This window comes from Orcinus orca, chromosome 15, assembly GCF_937001465.1.
Source record: "Orcinus orca chromosome 15, mOrcOrc1.1, whole genome shotgun sequence".
Lineage (NCBI taxonomy): Eukaryota > Metazoa > Chordata > Mammalia > Artiodactyla > Delphinidae > Orcinus > Orcinus orca.
In genome coordinates, this window is record NC_064573.1 from 13,782,189 (window position 1) to 13,796,837 (window position 14,649).

Consider the following 14,649-nt stretch of genomic DNA (forward strand, 5'->3'; position numbering starts at 1 on the left):
CCAGCCTCTGCTGTACAACAAAGTGAATCAGCCATATGCATACATATATCCCCATATCCCCTCCCTTTTTTTTTTTTTTACATCTTTATTGGAGTATAATTACTTTACAATGGTGTGTTAGTTTCTGCTTTATAACAAAGTGAATCAGTTATACATATACATATGTTCCCATATCTCTTCCCTCTTGCGTCTCCCTCCCTCCCACCCTCCCTATCCCACCCCTCTAGGTGGTCACAAAGCACCGAGCTGATCTCCCTGTGCTATGCGGCTGCTTCCCACTAGCTATCTATTTTACATTTGGTAGTGTATATATGTCCATGTCACTCTCTCACTTCGTCCCAGCTTCCCCTTCTACCTCCCCATGTCCTCAAGTCCATTCTCTACGTCTGCATCTTTATTCCTGTCCTGCTCCTAGGTCCTTTAGAACCATTTTTGTTTTTTAGATTCCATGTATATGTGTTAGCGTATGGTATTTGTTTTTCTCTTTCTGACTTACTTCACTCTGTGTGACAGACTCTAGGTCCATCCACCTCACTACAGATAACTCAATTTTCTTGCTTTCTATGGCTGAGTACTATTCCATTGTATATATGTGCCATATCTTCTTTATCCATTCATCTGTCGATGGACACTTAGGTTGCTTCCATGTCCTGGTTATTGTAAATAGTGCTGCAGTGAACATTGTGGTACATGTCTCCTTTTGAATTACGGTTTTCTCAGGGTATATGCCCAGTAGTGGGATTACTGGGCCATATGGTAGTTCTATTTTTAGTTTTTAAGGAACCTCCATGCTGTGAGAGTGGCTATATCAATTTACATTCCCACCAACAGTGCAAGAGGGTTCCCTTTTCTCCACACCCTCTCCAGCATTTACTGTTTGTAGATTTTTTTTTTTTTTTTTTTTTTGCAGTACACGGGCCTCTCCCATTGCGCAGCACAGGCTCCAGACGCGCAGGCTCAGCGGCCATGGGTCACAGGCCCAGCCGCTCCGCGGCATGTGGGATCTTCCCAGACCAGGGCATGAACCGGCATCCCCCGCATCGGCAGGCAGACTCCCAACCACTGCGCCACCAGGGAAGCCCTGTTTGTAGATTTTTTGATGCTGGCCATTCTGACTGGTGTGACTTGATACCTCATTGTAATTTTGATTTGCATTTCTCCAATGATTAGTGATGTTGAGCATCCTTTCATGTGTTTGTTGGCAATCTGTATATCTTCTTTGGACAAATGTCTATTTAGGTGTTCTGCCCATTTTTGGATTGGGTTGTTTGTTTTTTTGATATTGAGCTGCTTGTATATTTTGGAGATTAATCCTTTGTCAGTTGCTTCATTTGCAAATATTTTCTCCCATTCAGAGGGTTGTCTTTTCGTTTATGCTTTCCTTTGATGTGCAAAAGCTTTTAAGTTTCGTTAGGTCCCATTTGTTTATTTTTGTTTTTATTTCCATTTCTCTAGGAGGTGGGTCAAAAAGGATCTTGCTGTGATTTATGCCATAGAGTGTTCTGCCTTTGTTTTCCTCTAAAGAGTTTTATAGTATCTGGGCTTACATTTAGATCTTTAATCCATATTGAGTTTTTGTGTATGGTGTTAGGGAGTGTTCTAATTTCATTCTTTTACATGTAGCTGTCCAGTTTTCCCAGCACCACTTATTGAAGAGGTTGTCTTTTCTCCATTGTATATTCTTGCATCCTTTATCAAAGATAAGGGGACCGACCATATGTATGTGGGTTTTTCTCTGGGCTTTCTATCCTGTTCCATTGATCTATATTTCTGTTTTTGTGCCAGTGCCATACTGTCTTGATTACTGTAGCTTTGTAGTACAGTCTGAAGTCCAGGAGTCTGATTCCTCCAGCTCTGTTTTTCTTTCTCAAAATTGCTTTGGCTATTCGGGGTCTTCTGTGTTTCCATACAAATTGTGCAGTTTTTTGTTCTAGTTCTGTGATAAATGCCATTGGTGGTTTGATAGGGATTGCATTGAATCTGTAGATTGCTTTGGGTAGTATAGTCGTTTTCACAATGTTGATTCTTCCAGTCCAAGAACATGTTATGTCTGTATCATCTTTACTTTCTTTCATCAGTGTCTTATACTTTCTGCATACAGGTCTTTTGTCTCCTTAGGTAGGTTTATTCCTAGGTATTTTATTCTTTTTGTTGCAGTGGTAAATGGGAAACACTCCCATTTCTCTTTCAGATTTTTCATCGTTAGTGTATAGGAATGCAAGAGACTTTCTGTGCATTAATTTTGCATCCTGCTACTTTACCAAATTCATTGATTAGCTCTAGTAGTTTTCTGGTAGCATCTTTAGGGTTCTCTATGTATAGTATCACGTCATCTGCAAACAGTGACAGTTTTACTGCTTCTTTTCCGATTTGGATTTTTCTTATTTTGTTTTCTTCTCTGATTGCTATGGCTAAAAATTCCAGAACTATGTTGAATAATAGTGATGGGAGGGGGCAACCTTGTCTTATTCCTGATCTTAGTGGAAATGGTTTCAGTTTTTCACCATTGAGAATGATGTTGGTGTGGGTTTGTCACATATGGCCTTTATTATGTTGAGGTAAGTTCCCTCTTTGCCTACTTTCTGGAGGGTTTTTATCATAAATGGGTGTTGAATTTTGTCAAAAGCTTTTTCTGATCTATTGAGATGATCATATGGTTTTTATCCTTCAGTTTGTTAATATGGTGTATCACACTGACTGATTTGCATATACTGTAGAATCCTTGCATTCCTGGGATAAACCCCACTTGATCATGTGTATGATCCTTTTAATGTGCTGTTGGATTCTGCTTACTAGTATTTTGTTGAGGATTTTTGCCTCTATGTTCATCAGTAATATTGGCCTGTAGTTTTCTTTTTTTGTGACATCCTTGTCTGGTTTCAGTATCAGGTGATGGTGGCCTCGTAGAATGAGTTTGGGAGTGTTCCTCCCTGTGCTATATTTTGGAAGAGTTTGGGAGAGATAGGTGTTAGCTCTTCTCTAAATGTTTGATAGAATTTGCCTGTGAAGCCATCTGGTTCTGGGCTTTTGTTGGAAGATTTTTTTTTTTTTTTTTTTTTTTTTTTTGCGGTATGCGGGCCTCTCACTGTTCCATTGTGGAGCACAGGCTCCGGACGCGCAGGCTCAGCGGCCATGGCTCACGGGCCCAGCCGCTCCGCGGCATGTGGGATCTTCCCAGACTGGGGCACGAACCTGTGTCGCCTGCATCGGCAGGTGGACTCTCAACCACTGCGCCACCAGGGAAGCCCCTTGTTGGAAGATTTTTAATCACAGTTTCAATTTCAGTGCTTGTGACTGGTCTGTTTATATTTTCTATTTCTTCCTGGTTCAGTCTCAGACGGTTGTGCTTTTCTAAGAATTTGTCCTTTTCTTCCAGGTTGTCCATTTTATTGTCATATAGTTGCTTGTAGAAATCTCTCATGTTCCTTTGTACTTCTGCAGTGTCAGTTGTTACTTCTTCTGTTTCATTCTATTGATTTGAGTCTTTTCCCTTTTTCCTTGATGAGTCTGGCTAACGGTTTATCAATTTTGTTTGCCTTCTCAAAGAACCAGCTTTTAGTTTTATTGTTGCTATCATTTCCTCCGTTTCCTTTTCATTTATTTCTGATCTGATCTTTATGATTTCTTTCCTTCTGCTACTTCGGGTTTTTTTTGTTCTTCTTTCTCCAGTTGCTTTAGGTGTCAGTTTAGGTTGTTTATTTGAGTTTTTTTCTTATTTCTTGAGATGGGATTGTATTGCTATGAACTTCCATCTTAGAACTGTTTTTTCTGCATCCCATAGGTTTGGGGTCATCGTGTTTTCATGGTCATTTGTTTCTAGGTATTTTTTGATTTCCTCTTTGATTTCTTCAGTGATCTCTTGGTTATTTAGTAGTGTACTGTTTAGCCTCCAATGTGTTTGCATGTTTTACACTTTTTTTCCTGTAATTGATATCTCCTCTTATAGTGTTGTGGTAAGAAAAGATACTTGGTACGATTTCAATTTTCTTAAATTTCCCAAGGCTTGATTTGTGAACCAAGATATGATCTACCCTGGGGAACATCCCATGAGCACTTGAGAAGAAAGTGTATTCTGTTGTTTTTGGATGAAATGTCCTATAAATATCAATTAAATCCATCTTGTTTAATGTGTAATTTTAAGCTTGTGTTTCCTTATTTATTTTCATTTTGGATGATCTGTCCATTGGTGAAAGTGGGGTGTTAAAATCCTCTACTATGACTGTATTACTGTCAATTTCCCCTTTTATGGCTGATACCATTTGCCTTATGTATTGAGGTGCTCCTATGTAGGGTGCATAAATATTTACAGTTGTTATATCTTCTTCTTGGATTGATCCCTTGATCATTATGTGGTGTCCTGCTTTGTCTCTTGTCACAAACAATTTTTATTTTAAAGACTCTTTTGTCTGATATGAGAATTGCTACTCCAGCTTTCTTTTGATTTCCATTTGCATGCAATATCTTTTTCCAATTCCTCACTTTCAGTCTGTATGTGTCCCTGGCTCTGAAGTGGGTCTCTTGTAGACAGCATATATATGGGTCTTGTTTTTGTATCCATTCATCCAGTCTGTGTCTTTTGGTTGGAGAATTTAATCCATTTACATTCAAGGTAATTATTGATATATATGTTCCTATTACCATTTTCTTAATTCTTAGTTGTAGGTCTTTTCCTTCTCTTGTGTTTCCTGCCTAGAGAAGTTCCTTTAGCATTTGTTGTAAAGCTGGTTTGGTGGCGCAGAATTCTCTTAGCTTTTGCTTGTCTGTAAAGCTTAATTTGTCCGTCAAATCTGAATGAGATCCTTGCCGGGTAGAGTAATCTTGGTTGTAGGTTCTTCCCTTTCATCACTTTAAATATGTCTTGCCACTCCATTCTGGCTCGCAGAGTTTCTGCTGAAAGATCAGCTGTTAACCTCATGGGGATTCCCTTGTATGTTATTTGTTGCTTTTCCCTTGCTGCTTTTAATATTTTTTCTTTGTATTTAATGTTTGATAGTTTGATTAATATGTGTCTTGGCGTGGTTCTCCTTGGATTTATCCTGTATGGGACTCTCTGTGCTTCCTGGACTTGATTGACTATTTCCTTTCCCATATTAGGGAAGTTTTTAACTACAATCTCTTCAAATATTTTCTCAGTCCCTTTCTTTTTCTCTTCTTCTGGGATCCCTATAATTCGAATGTTGGTGTGTTTAATGTTGTCTCTGAGGTCTCTGAGACTGTCCTCAATTCTTTTCATTCTTTTTTCTTTATTATGCTCTGCGATAGTTATTTCCACTGTTTTATCTTCAGTTCACTTATCTGTTCTTCTGCCTCAGTTATTCTGCTATTGATTCCTTCTGGAGAGTTTTAAATATCATTTATTGTGTCACTCATCATTGTGTGTTTGCTCTGTAGTTCTTCTAGGTCCTTGTTAAACATTTCTTGTATTTTGTCCATTCTGTTTCCACGATTTTGGATCACCTTTACTCTCATTACTCTGAATTCTTTTTCAGGTATACTGCCTATTTCCTCTTCGTTTGTTTGGTCTGGTGAGTTTTTACTTTGCTCCTTCATCTGCTGTGTATTTCTCTGCCTTCTCATTTTGCTTAACTTACTGTGTTTGGGGTCTCCAGGTTTGTAGTTCCCGTTTTTTTGGTGTCTGCCCCCATTGGGTCAGGTTGGTTCAGTGGTTGAGTAGGCTTCGTGGTGGAGGGGACTGGTGCCTGTGTTCTGGTGGATGAGGCTGGGTCTTGTCTTTCTGGTTGGCAGGACCGTGTCCAGTGGTATGTTTTGGGGTGTCTGTGAACTTACTATGATTTTAGACAGCCTCTGTGCTAATGGGTGGGGTTGTGTTCTTGTCTTGCTAGTTGTTTGGCATAGGGTATCCAGCACTGGAGCTTGCTGGTTGTTGAGTGGAGCTGGGTCTTAGCATTGAGACGGAGGTCTCTGGGAGAGCTCTCGCCATCGCCGATTGATATTACATGGGGCTGGATGGTTTCTGGTGGCCCAGTATCCTGAACTCGGCTCTCCCACCTCAGAGGCTCAGGCCTGACACCTGGCCAGAGCACCAGGACCCTGTCAGCCACACAGCCAGGTATGTGCGGAGTTTCTTGCCTTTTGGGAAGTCTGAGGTCTTCTGCCAGTGTTCAGTAGGTGTTCTGTAGAAGTTTTTCCACATGTAGATGTATTTTGATATATTTGTGGGGAGGAAGGTGATCTCCATGTCTTACCCTCAGCCATCTTGAAGGTCTTCTTGGGTTTAAACTTGTAATCACATAAATTTGTTAGATCTCAGAGGGGAGTCACTGCATGCCCTGCAGGGCCACAGAGGAAGGTCCAGGTTTTGGTTGGGTGGCAAAGACAGGAGCAAGAGGAAACTCTAGGCCAGAGTCTTTAATGGGGTTTCTGAACTTGAGTTTACTGGGGAATAGCAGAGAAACTGCAATTCTAGAAGGCACAATGTTGCAAGTTACAGGCCAGTCTGTGGAGAGTTCAGGATGGGCTGTATTTATCTATAGCTTCTTTTTAAATTCTACAGGATCTCTAGGATGTAGGTATTATCTCACCTAACAGGAAACTAGGACTTAGAGAAGTTAAGTCACTTTCATACAGTTACACAGCTAATAATTTGCAGCTAACAGTAAGATTTGAAACATACATGTGTTTATATATAAACTATTGTATATATAATATACAGTAAATTATATATAAATGATTCTCTTTCTTATATATTATATATATATATAAGCTATTGTAACATATTGGGTTCTAAATTCCATTTAAAGTTGCCAGTGGTTGCAAACAAACCTATTTTCAAAACAGAAATAGAGTCACAGATGTAGAAAACAAACTTATGGTTATCAAGGACAAAGCGCGGGGGGGAGGGATACATTGGGAGATTGGGATTGACATATACACACTACTATATATAAAATAGATAACTAATAAGAACCTACTGTATAGCACAGGGAACTCTACGCAATACTCTTTAATGACCTATATGGGAATAGAATCTAAAAGAGTGGATATATGTATATGTATAACTGATTCATTTTGCTGTAAACCTGAAACTAACACAACATTGTAAATCAACCATAATCCAGTAAAAATTAATTTTAAAAAAGTTGCCAGCGGAATTCCCTGGTGGTCCAGTGGTTAGGACTCCGGGCTTTCACTGCCGAGGGCCCAGGTTCAATCCCTGATCAGGGAACTAAGATCCCACAAGCTGCGCAGCATGGCCAAAAAAAAAAAAAAAAAAGTTGCCAGCAATTGCAGTCTCTATCTTAAAGTTGTTGAAACTGGGAAATACTGCCCATTTGATGGGAGTAAGTAGTTTCTTTACTTTAGTGCATTGTTTTTCAATCTGAAATAAATATGGTGGGTTGTGACTAGTGTAGAAAGAACATGTATATGTATGCCAGACTGTATTCCAGTAAGGGTAAATATTGATGGTAAAACTTTTGTTTCAATATAAATAAATAAATAAAGTATATACCAGTATATGTATTATTTGGTAAAGTATTTTGTTTCGAGTATTTATTTTTTCCTGCAGAGATTCAGGATGACTGTTCAGAGAATTAGGAATTAAAGGGAAAGGTTACCACTAAAGGCTGGAGAAGTTGGAAACATTTCAGTTCTAACTCTCCAAGTGTTGGGAAATTTAAATAAGTAAAGTAATGCTTCTCTCTGCTTCTGACCCTGTTACTGTAGCCAGGCACTGCTCTAAACATCTTACCTGTATTGACTCATATAATACCCACAATAAACCTATGAGGTAGGTACTATTTATCATTCCCATTTTACAGGTGAGAAAACTGGAGCATGGAAAGGTTAAGACATTTACCCAAGGTTGCACGGCTGGGAATCAAACCTAGGCATATGGAATGTATGAGATTGCTTAAGGAAACAAAGCCTTAACTGTTTTTTGAAGATAGATTAAGCCATGATAGCCGACAGTTGACTATTTAATAAAGAATAAACACATGCCTACAAAGTTAATTTAAAATTAACTGGAGCGTTTTTTTTTTTTTTAGGTATAATTAGTGATTTAGTTTTAAAGTTTACTGGCTATTTTAAGATTTGAATTTATCTTAGAGAAAAAATACTGGTTGGCTCCTGCCAGTCTTTTCTTTCAGCTCCCCAAACAGGAGAAAAGCCAGCCATTCAGCCCACAGAGCTGTAACCCTGATGGCAGCTCTCCAAGTTGTAGGCATAATGCTGAGGGGAGAGGCAGCCTATGATGAACCAGCTTCCTGCATTCAAACCTACAAGGCCATAGCAAATGTCACAGATGGTAGGGGAGATGGAATGATGGAAATAACTGACAGAACCCATGACAGTACTGCCGCTGACACACTGAGAGGAAACGCTGCAGGCCTGCCTCAGAGAAGCCTCCCTCATGTGGAATTCCTCTTCCATTTCCCAAGCGGGGCCTGAATTGAGGCAATGATAGCATTCATTACTCTGAATGGGACGCTGGGCCAATTTTCAGGACTCGAGAACAAATTTAAAGGCATAGATACAGATAGAAAATGAGGAAATTGGGACACACTAGTGAATTATGTAGGTAGTTTTCCTTTCTCTAATCATAATATTCTCATATGTATAGGCATAACATACACATACAGAACTGCCTTCAGCCAACAGTAGCTGGTGTTCGTTGAGCTCCCTGCTTGTTTACTTGGCTGAGGACATTCTCTGAATTTAGGAGTGCTTTTGGAGGTAGGGTGTCATGGACAGGCTCCCTGAATCCATACACACTCTAGGAAGGCACAGGGGGACAAGCTGTTTCCATACGAGCAGGAGCCTATTTCAGTTGCCTAATGGTTCAGTTTCCTGCTTGCTAGAAATTCCTTGAGCATTTATTAAAAATTTAGGTGATCCAAACATTGTAATTTTCATGTACATATAACTAAATCTGGAGACTTAGTTTTGGGCTTTACTAATAAATGATGACCAGCTTATATGCCTGAACACACCATAAACTTTCTAGAAATGAGATTATAAAAGTCCTGATAATCTTTTTAAAAAGTTCAGTGACCTTTTATCCATAGCATTTGAACCTCAGGTGGTATGTTGTTTTTTGGGTGATTTAATATGAATTTTCTTTTTAGGAATGTGAACCTCATTTATTTGCAACAAAAATGCACAAGATAGACAAGTGGCATATGGCATATTCAAATTATTTTTAAAAGAAAATAACTTTTATAGTATAAATAAGGAGAAAACAAGCAATTTGGTGAAAGATAATGTAGGAAAGTACTTTCCAAATGGGTTTATTAAGTAATAGCCAGAGATTTGACTTCTAGTTGCTTTTCCTTCTCAGAATCCAGGACCCCTGGTGTTCTGCTGGGCTCCAGAGACCATTCTTTGTTCCTGTGGGACAGTACAAAGGGTCAGAGACTCTATCTCACAATATGAATTCTGTCCCTTCTTTCCAGCCGAAATGCAGAGGGACAATTATCTCTAGTTATGATAAGTGGAATTCTGCTTTATCCTCTGTGCCTGAACGCTTATCGTGTTACCTCCAGGCCTGTGGCTGTTGCCTTGTTCTTGCCAGTTTCTCTTTCAAGACCTAGAACCCTGCCCTAGAATAAGCCCAGTGGACCCTGCTCTATGCCTCCCGCCTATTGACTCTTGGATTCCTCCTGACTGGGATGTATTGGACTACACAGGCACCCTACTATAGACCTCCCTGATGTTAATTGCATCAGTGCCATGCCAGCCAACTGACAGTTTTCAGTGGCTTATCATCTGAAGCAGCATTTTCGGTTAGCCAGACAGGATTCCCTCATTTTGTATCCTCATTTTGCTCCATGCCAGCAGTGGATCTAGGCCTGCTGGTGTTTCTCCTTCCTTCCTAGATATATGTTGAGATAACGACTTTAGTCCTGAATAGTGCACATTTGCTCTAGGGGTGTGTGTGTGTGTGTGTGTGTGTGTGTGTGTGTGTGTGTGTGTGTGTGTGTGTGTGTGTGTGAGAGAGAGAATTTCCTTGTTTCTTGACTGCTTTCAGTCTCTTTTGCTTGTCATTTAGTAGTGTGACTCCTGACAAAATCATTTTTCCAGTGCTTACCATGTAGGAGTCCAGAATCAGAATCTGGAAAGAAGATGTGGAAGCATCCACTGGATATTCTGATTGACTCTTTTAGAAATGAGATCTGATTTTTTTCAGACTGTGCTTGTTTTATTTCAAACACTTTCCCTCCATAAAGTTTTATTGTCTAGAGTTTTTTCCCACAGTAGTGTCTCTGATATGAATAGATTAATCAGAAGATAGATGTATATTCTTGGCTTCTGATATAACTATAATATTTATATTACAAATATAAATTTATAATAGAATTGGTTTCATTTGTGTTGTTGTTTTGGGGGTAATATTCCACTAACTTCTATTATACATTTAGAAAGCTTAAGGTTGAAATATCACTTCTATAAAATTGTTACAGCTCATAAAGATTAGTTTTCTTCTAAAAATCAAATATCAGAATTCAAGCAAAATAATTTTAGCCATTTTAATGCCTGAAAATGTAAAATGTTTGCTAATTGGTTAGAGGAAGCAGATTTCCCCCAGTATGGTTAAACTCAGGAGAGACCCATCTTTATTAGACTGCAAAAGCACATTTTCATTAAATACAAAATGGCATCAGGTGAGGAAGGTAACCGGCTGACAGAAAAGGCCTTTGATGAATCAGGGTGTGTTTAAAATGTGCTGTCTGCACTAAAGCCCTAGATCCACTTGTGTAGCTTTCAACAATTAACGTGACAGACGGCCTCAAACAGCCTTGGAATCCTGATCTTTTGTGTCAAGCTTCAGAGGCTTGGCAGTTGCTCTGGAAGGTTGAAGTGTCAATCTGTCCACCAGCGGTTTGCACTTTGGTTCTGTAGTCAACAGGAGATGGCCATGGCTATAAGAGCAGCTCTCTACCCCTCCTGAGGGCGAAGCATCTAGGTTGGAATCTTGATGTTCAAAACATACTTTGGAGAGGTTGTTATGTGGGCTTGCAATAGAAAGCCACTCTACATGGCATCAAAGCTGTTGACAACAGTAGTAGTTTCTGTGTCTGTTCTTTGTATAGTATATGGAAATATGTGTTTATATATGTGTTTTCCATTTTTTAAAGTAAAAAAGTCAAAGGTTCATAAAAATTAAAAGAATGTACAGTAATCACCTTTATATTCACCACTAAGATTCAACGACTTTTAACGTTTTGACATCTATGTATCTGTCTATTTGGCAATATCTGGGGACTTTTTAGATTGTTACCACTCAGGGGATGCTACTAGCATTTTGTAGGTAGAGGCTAGAGATGCTGCTAAACATTGTACAATACATTGAACAGGCAGCCCCCTCAACAAAGAATTATCCACCCCCAAATGTCAATAAGGCCACAATTGAGAATTGAGAGGTGTGTGTATGTGTGTTGCTGAACCAGCTGACAGTGAGTTGTAGACATAATGGCACTTCATTTCTAAATAACATGAAAAGTCCACGTTATTTAAGAAAAAAAGAATTTAAATAGGAGAGTGTCCAGAGATGGAAGAAGCAGAGAAAAAGTGCTAGAAAATTAGATATAAGGGAAGATTCCAGGATATAAGGATAAGGTGAAATGTGTAGAAAAACCTGATTGAGTTGTTGGTCACATCTGGATCCTTGGCAGAAATGATCTGTATGGTTGTTCCAATTGCCACATCTTCAGGTACCTCCACAAAATAAAAGCCAGGTTCAAACACAGGGGGCTCATCCACATCTTCCACACTGATGTGCACTGTGGTTGTGTCCTGAAATGGGCCTAGGTTCAGAAAACGCATCTCTAGGTGAGGATTGGCTCCCTCCACTTTTAAGGTGTAGCTTTTCTTGGTTTCAAAACTCAGGGGCTGAAAGTAATGACAGGAAAATAGATCAGTTAGGAGCATATACGTCAGGGTTCTAAAGGATGGATGATACTGCTGGCTAGTGGGTAGATTCTCAAATGCATTAAAATGGTGGAAAAGAGGCAAGAGGAAAAATAAGGGAATTTTTTCTTTTGTTCCATGGTTCTCGGAACGCGGGCCTCTCACTGTTGCGGCCTCTCCCATTGCGGAGCACAGGCTCTGGACGCGCAGGCTCAGCAGCCATGGCTCACGGGCCCAGCCGGTACGCGGCATGTGGGATCTTCCCGGACCGGGGCACGAACCCGTGTACCCTGCATCGGCAGGTGGACTCTCAACCACCGCGTCACCAGGGAAGCCCTGTTCCATGGTTCTTGGTCTTAATGTCACTTTCAACAATTTGGGTAAAGAAAGTAAGGAGGATGCTAAAGGAAGCCATTTTGCTGATGAAGAAAAGCACTGAACCCTGGGCAGTGCTGACTTAACTTGTCTACTCTTTAATCAGCATGGTCATCTTTAGAAATGCTTGTTCATTTGAAAAGGTGTCATGATAATTAAGAGAGAGTTTGAGTTCTGTTTCAGCATATCCATACAACTGAGACCTAGGCTTTTCTGTTTTCTTTGAAAAAACCCAGTTCTTGAGTACAAAGGCAATAGTGATTTTATTCCAATAAACTATCAATAAACACCTCACAAAGGTTCTCAAAGCACTGTGTCAGATCAATATTTGTGTGTTCAGTTTATCATAGACAATCTTTTTTAAAAACCTAATCCAGTACCTCATTTTACAATGAAAGAAACTGAGATTCAGCAAGCTAGCAGACTGGCCTAAGCTGATGTGGTTACGCTGTGTCAGAGTAGAAATGCTGCTCTTGATCTGTAAATTCCTCATTCAAGGCTCACCCCCAAAAGTTTAACTTTGTCTAATAAAACCCCATGTCATAAAATATAACTTTTTTGGTGTTTCCTTTTTTGGATCTATCTCTACCTTCAGAATGTTTTATGTCAAAATAAATACAGCACTTTAGGGCAGAAAGTGGACTTGAATGCCATCTCAAGAATAATCCATTTGTGTTTCTTTTTTTTAACTGACAAAAATGTATAAAAGTTTAAAGCAACACTTAGCTCAAAATATCATTAATAATTTAAAAAATGATGGAAACTCAATTCTATAATTACAGAGGATAGTGAAGCAGTTACTAAAGCTTAAAAGTCACATGTCAACTTGGTGATGACAAGTTTTTCTAGCTAAACATTTCATTCATTTGTCCCTTTTTCATAAAATGTGCTGAATGTCAGCACATTTCATGTTAGAAAGAGGCATCTGTCTAAGCAACTGGTTTGGTTTTGAGAAACAAACAGCAGTAGGAATTGCTTTAACTGAATTTGTTATTTTCAAATTCTAACAAAAAGTTTTTTATTTGTTTTGTTGCTGTTGTTGGTTTACCACTGGTCCTGTATTTACTTAGCACCATACTTTGTACTCTTCGTTTCATGGAGTCCATCGTTCCCATTTGAACGAAGTGGCCATTTCCACCAGCTGCCCTGTGTCTGTAGTTCTTAGTCAAAAGGCAGGGTTTTCATAAACAGGGAAATCTGCCACTCAGGTTTCAATAAATTTGAAGGAATAGGTTTACCAGTTTATTTTATTTATACTACTCTTTTAAGTCTAGACATTTATCTTTCCTGGTAAATTACACTGTATTCTTTTAGAATTCTTTCCTTATGTAGAAGTAACCCAGAGTGGACACTGATTGTTTATGTTAGGTTTGAGCTAGGCAAAATATGTTGTTCCTTTAATTTTAAGTCATTTTTCTAATTTGGTATGAATTTTGTAAAAATTAAGATGTAACTTACATACATTAAAATTCATCTTTTTTAGTGTAAATTTTTGTAGGTTTTGACAAATGTATACAATTATGTACGTGTCTCCTATGATAATTAAGATATAGAACAGTTCCATCACCCCATTATGCCCTGATCAGTACCTCTTTGTGGTCAGGTCCCACCCCCCTGGCACCCATTGATCTATTTTGTGTCCCTTTTAGAAGAATGTCATATAAATGCAGTCATTCAGTAGGTAGTCTTTTGAGTCTGGTTTCTTTCACTTAACATATGCATTTGAGATTCATTCATGTCATTGTGAATGTGGAGTTTGTCCCTTTTATTGTCAAGTAGTATTCCATTGTATGGATGTACCACAGTTTGTTTATCCATCCTCCACTGGAGGTACATTTGAGTTGTTTCCCATTTCTGATGGTTATGAATAAAGCTACTATGAACATTTGTATACAGGTTTTTGTGGGAACATAGGTTTTCATTTCACTTGGGTAAATACCTAGGAGTGAGATCATAGGATTATTTGGTAAGCATATTTTAAATGTTATAAGAAACTTCCAAACCAATTTTCAAAGTGGCTGTACCATTTTGCATTCCCACCAGGAATGTATGAGAGTTCTGGTTGCTCCACATCCTAGTCATTATTTGGTTTTGTCAGTTTTTCTGGTTTTAGCATCCTACTGGCTGTGAAATGGTTTCTCATTGTGGTTTTGTTTTGCATTTCCCTAATGCCTAATGATGTTGAGCATCTTTATATCTTCTTGAAGAGTTCTTTATATATTTTATATTAAAGTCTTTTATCAGACAGGTGATTTGCAAATATTTTCTCCCAATCTGTGATTTATTTTTTCACTCTTTTATCAGTGAAGAAAAGAAACTCTTAAAGTCTCATTTATCACATTTTATTTTGTAGATTGGGATTTTGGTGTCATATCTAAAAAAATTACCTAATCAGGGTCACAA

At 38.8% G+C, this 14,649-nt stretch overlaps 1 protein-coding gene across 2 annotated transcripts in view; it reads right to left on the reverse strand.

Annotated features, from left to right (window-relative positions):
* Positions 1 to 14,649, reverse strand: part of CDH20 (cadherin 20) — a 215,120-nt gene that overhangs the window by 27,873 nt on the left and 172,598 nt on the right. For both annotated transcript variants that reach the window (XR_007471696.1, XM_004268060.3), the window contains exon 7: positions 11,600 to 11,853. Coding sequence is in view for 1 of the 2 variants with exons in the window: in XM_004268060.3 (XP_004268108.1) it covers positions 11,600 to 11,853 (254 nt within the window). In the remaining variant the exon portion in view is untranslated. The remainder of the gene's footprint in view (positions 1 to 11,599; positions 11,854 to 14,649) is intronic.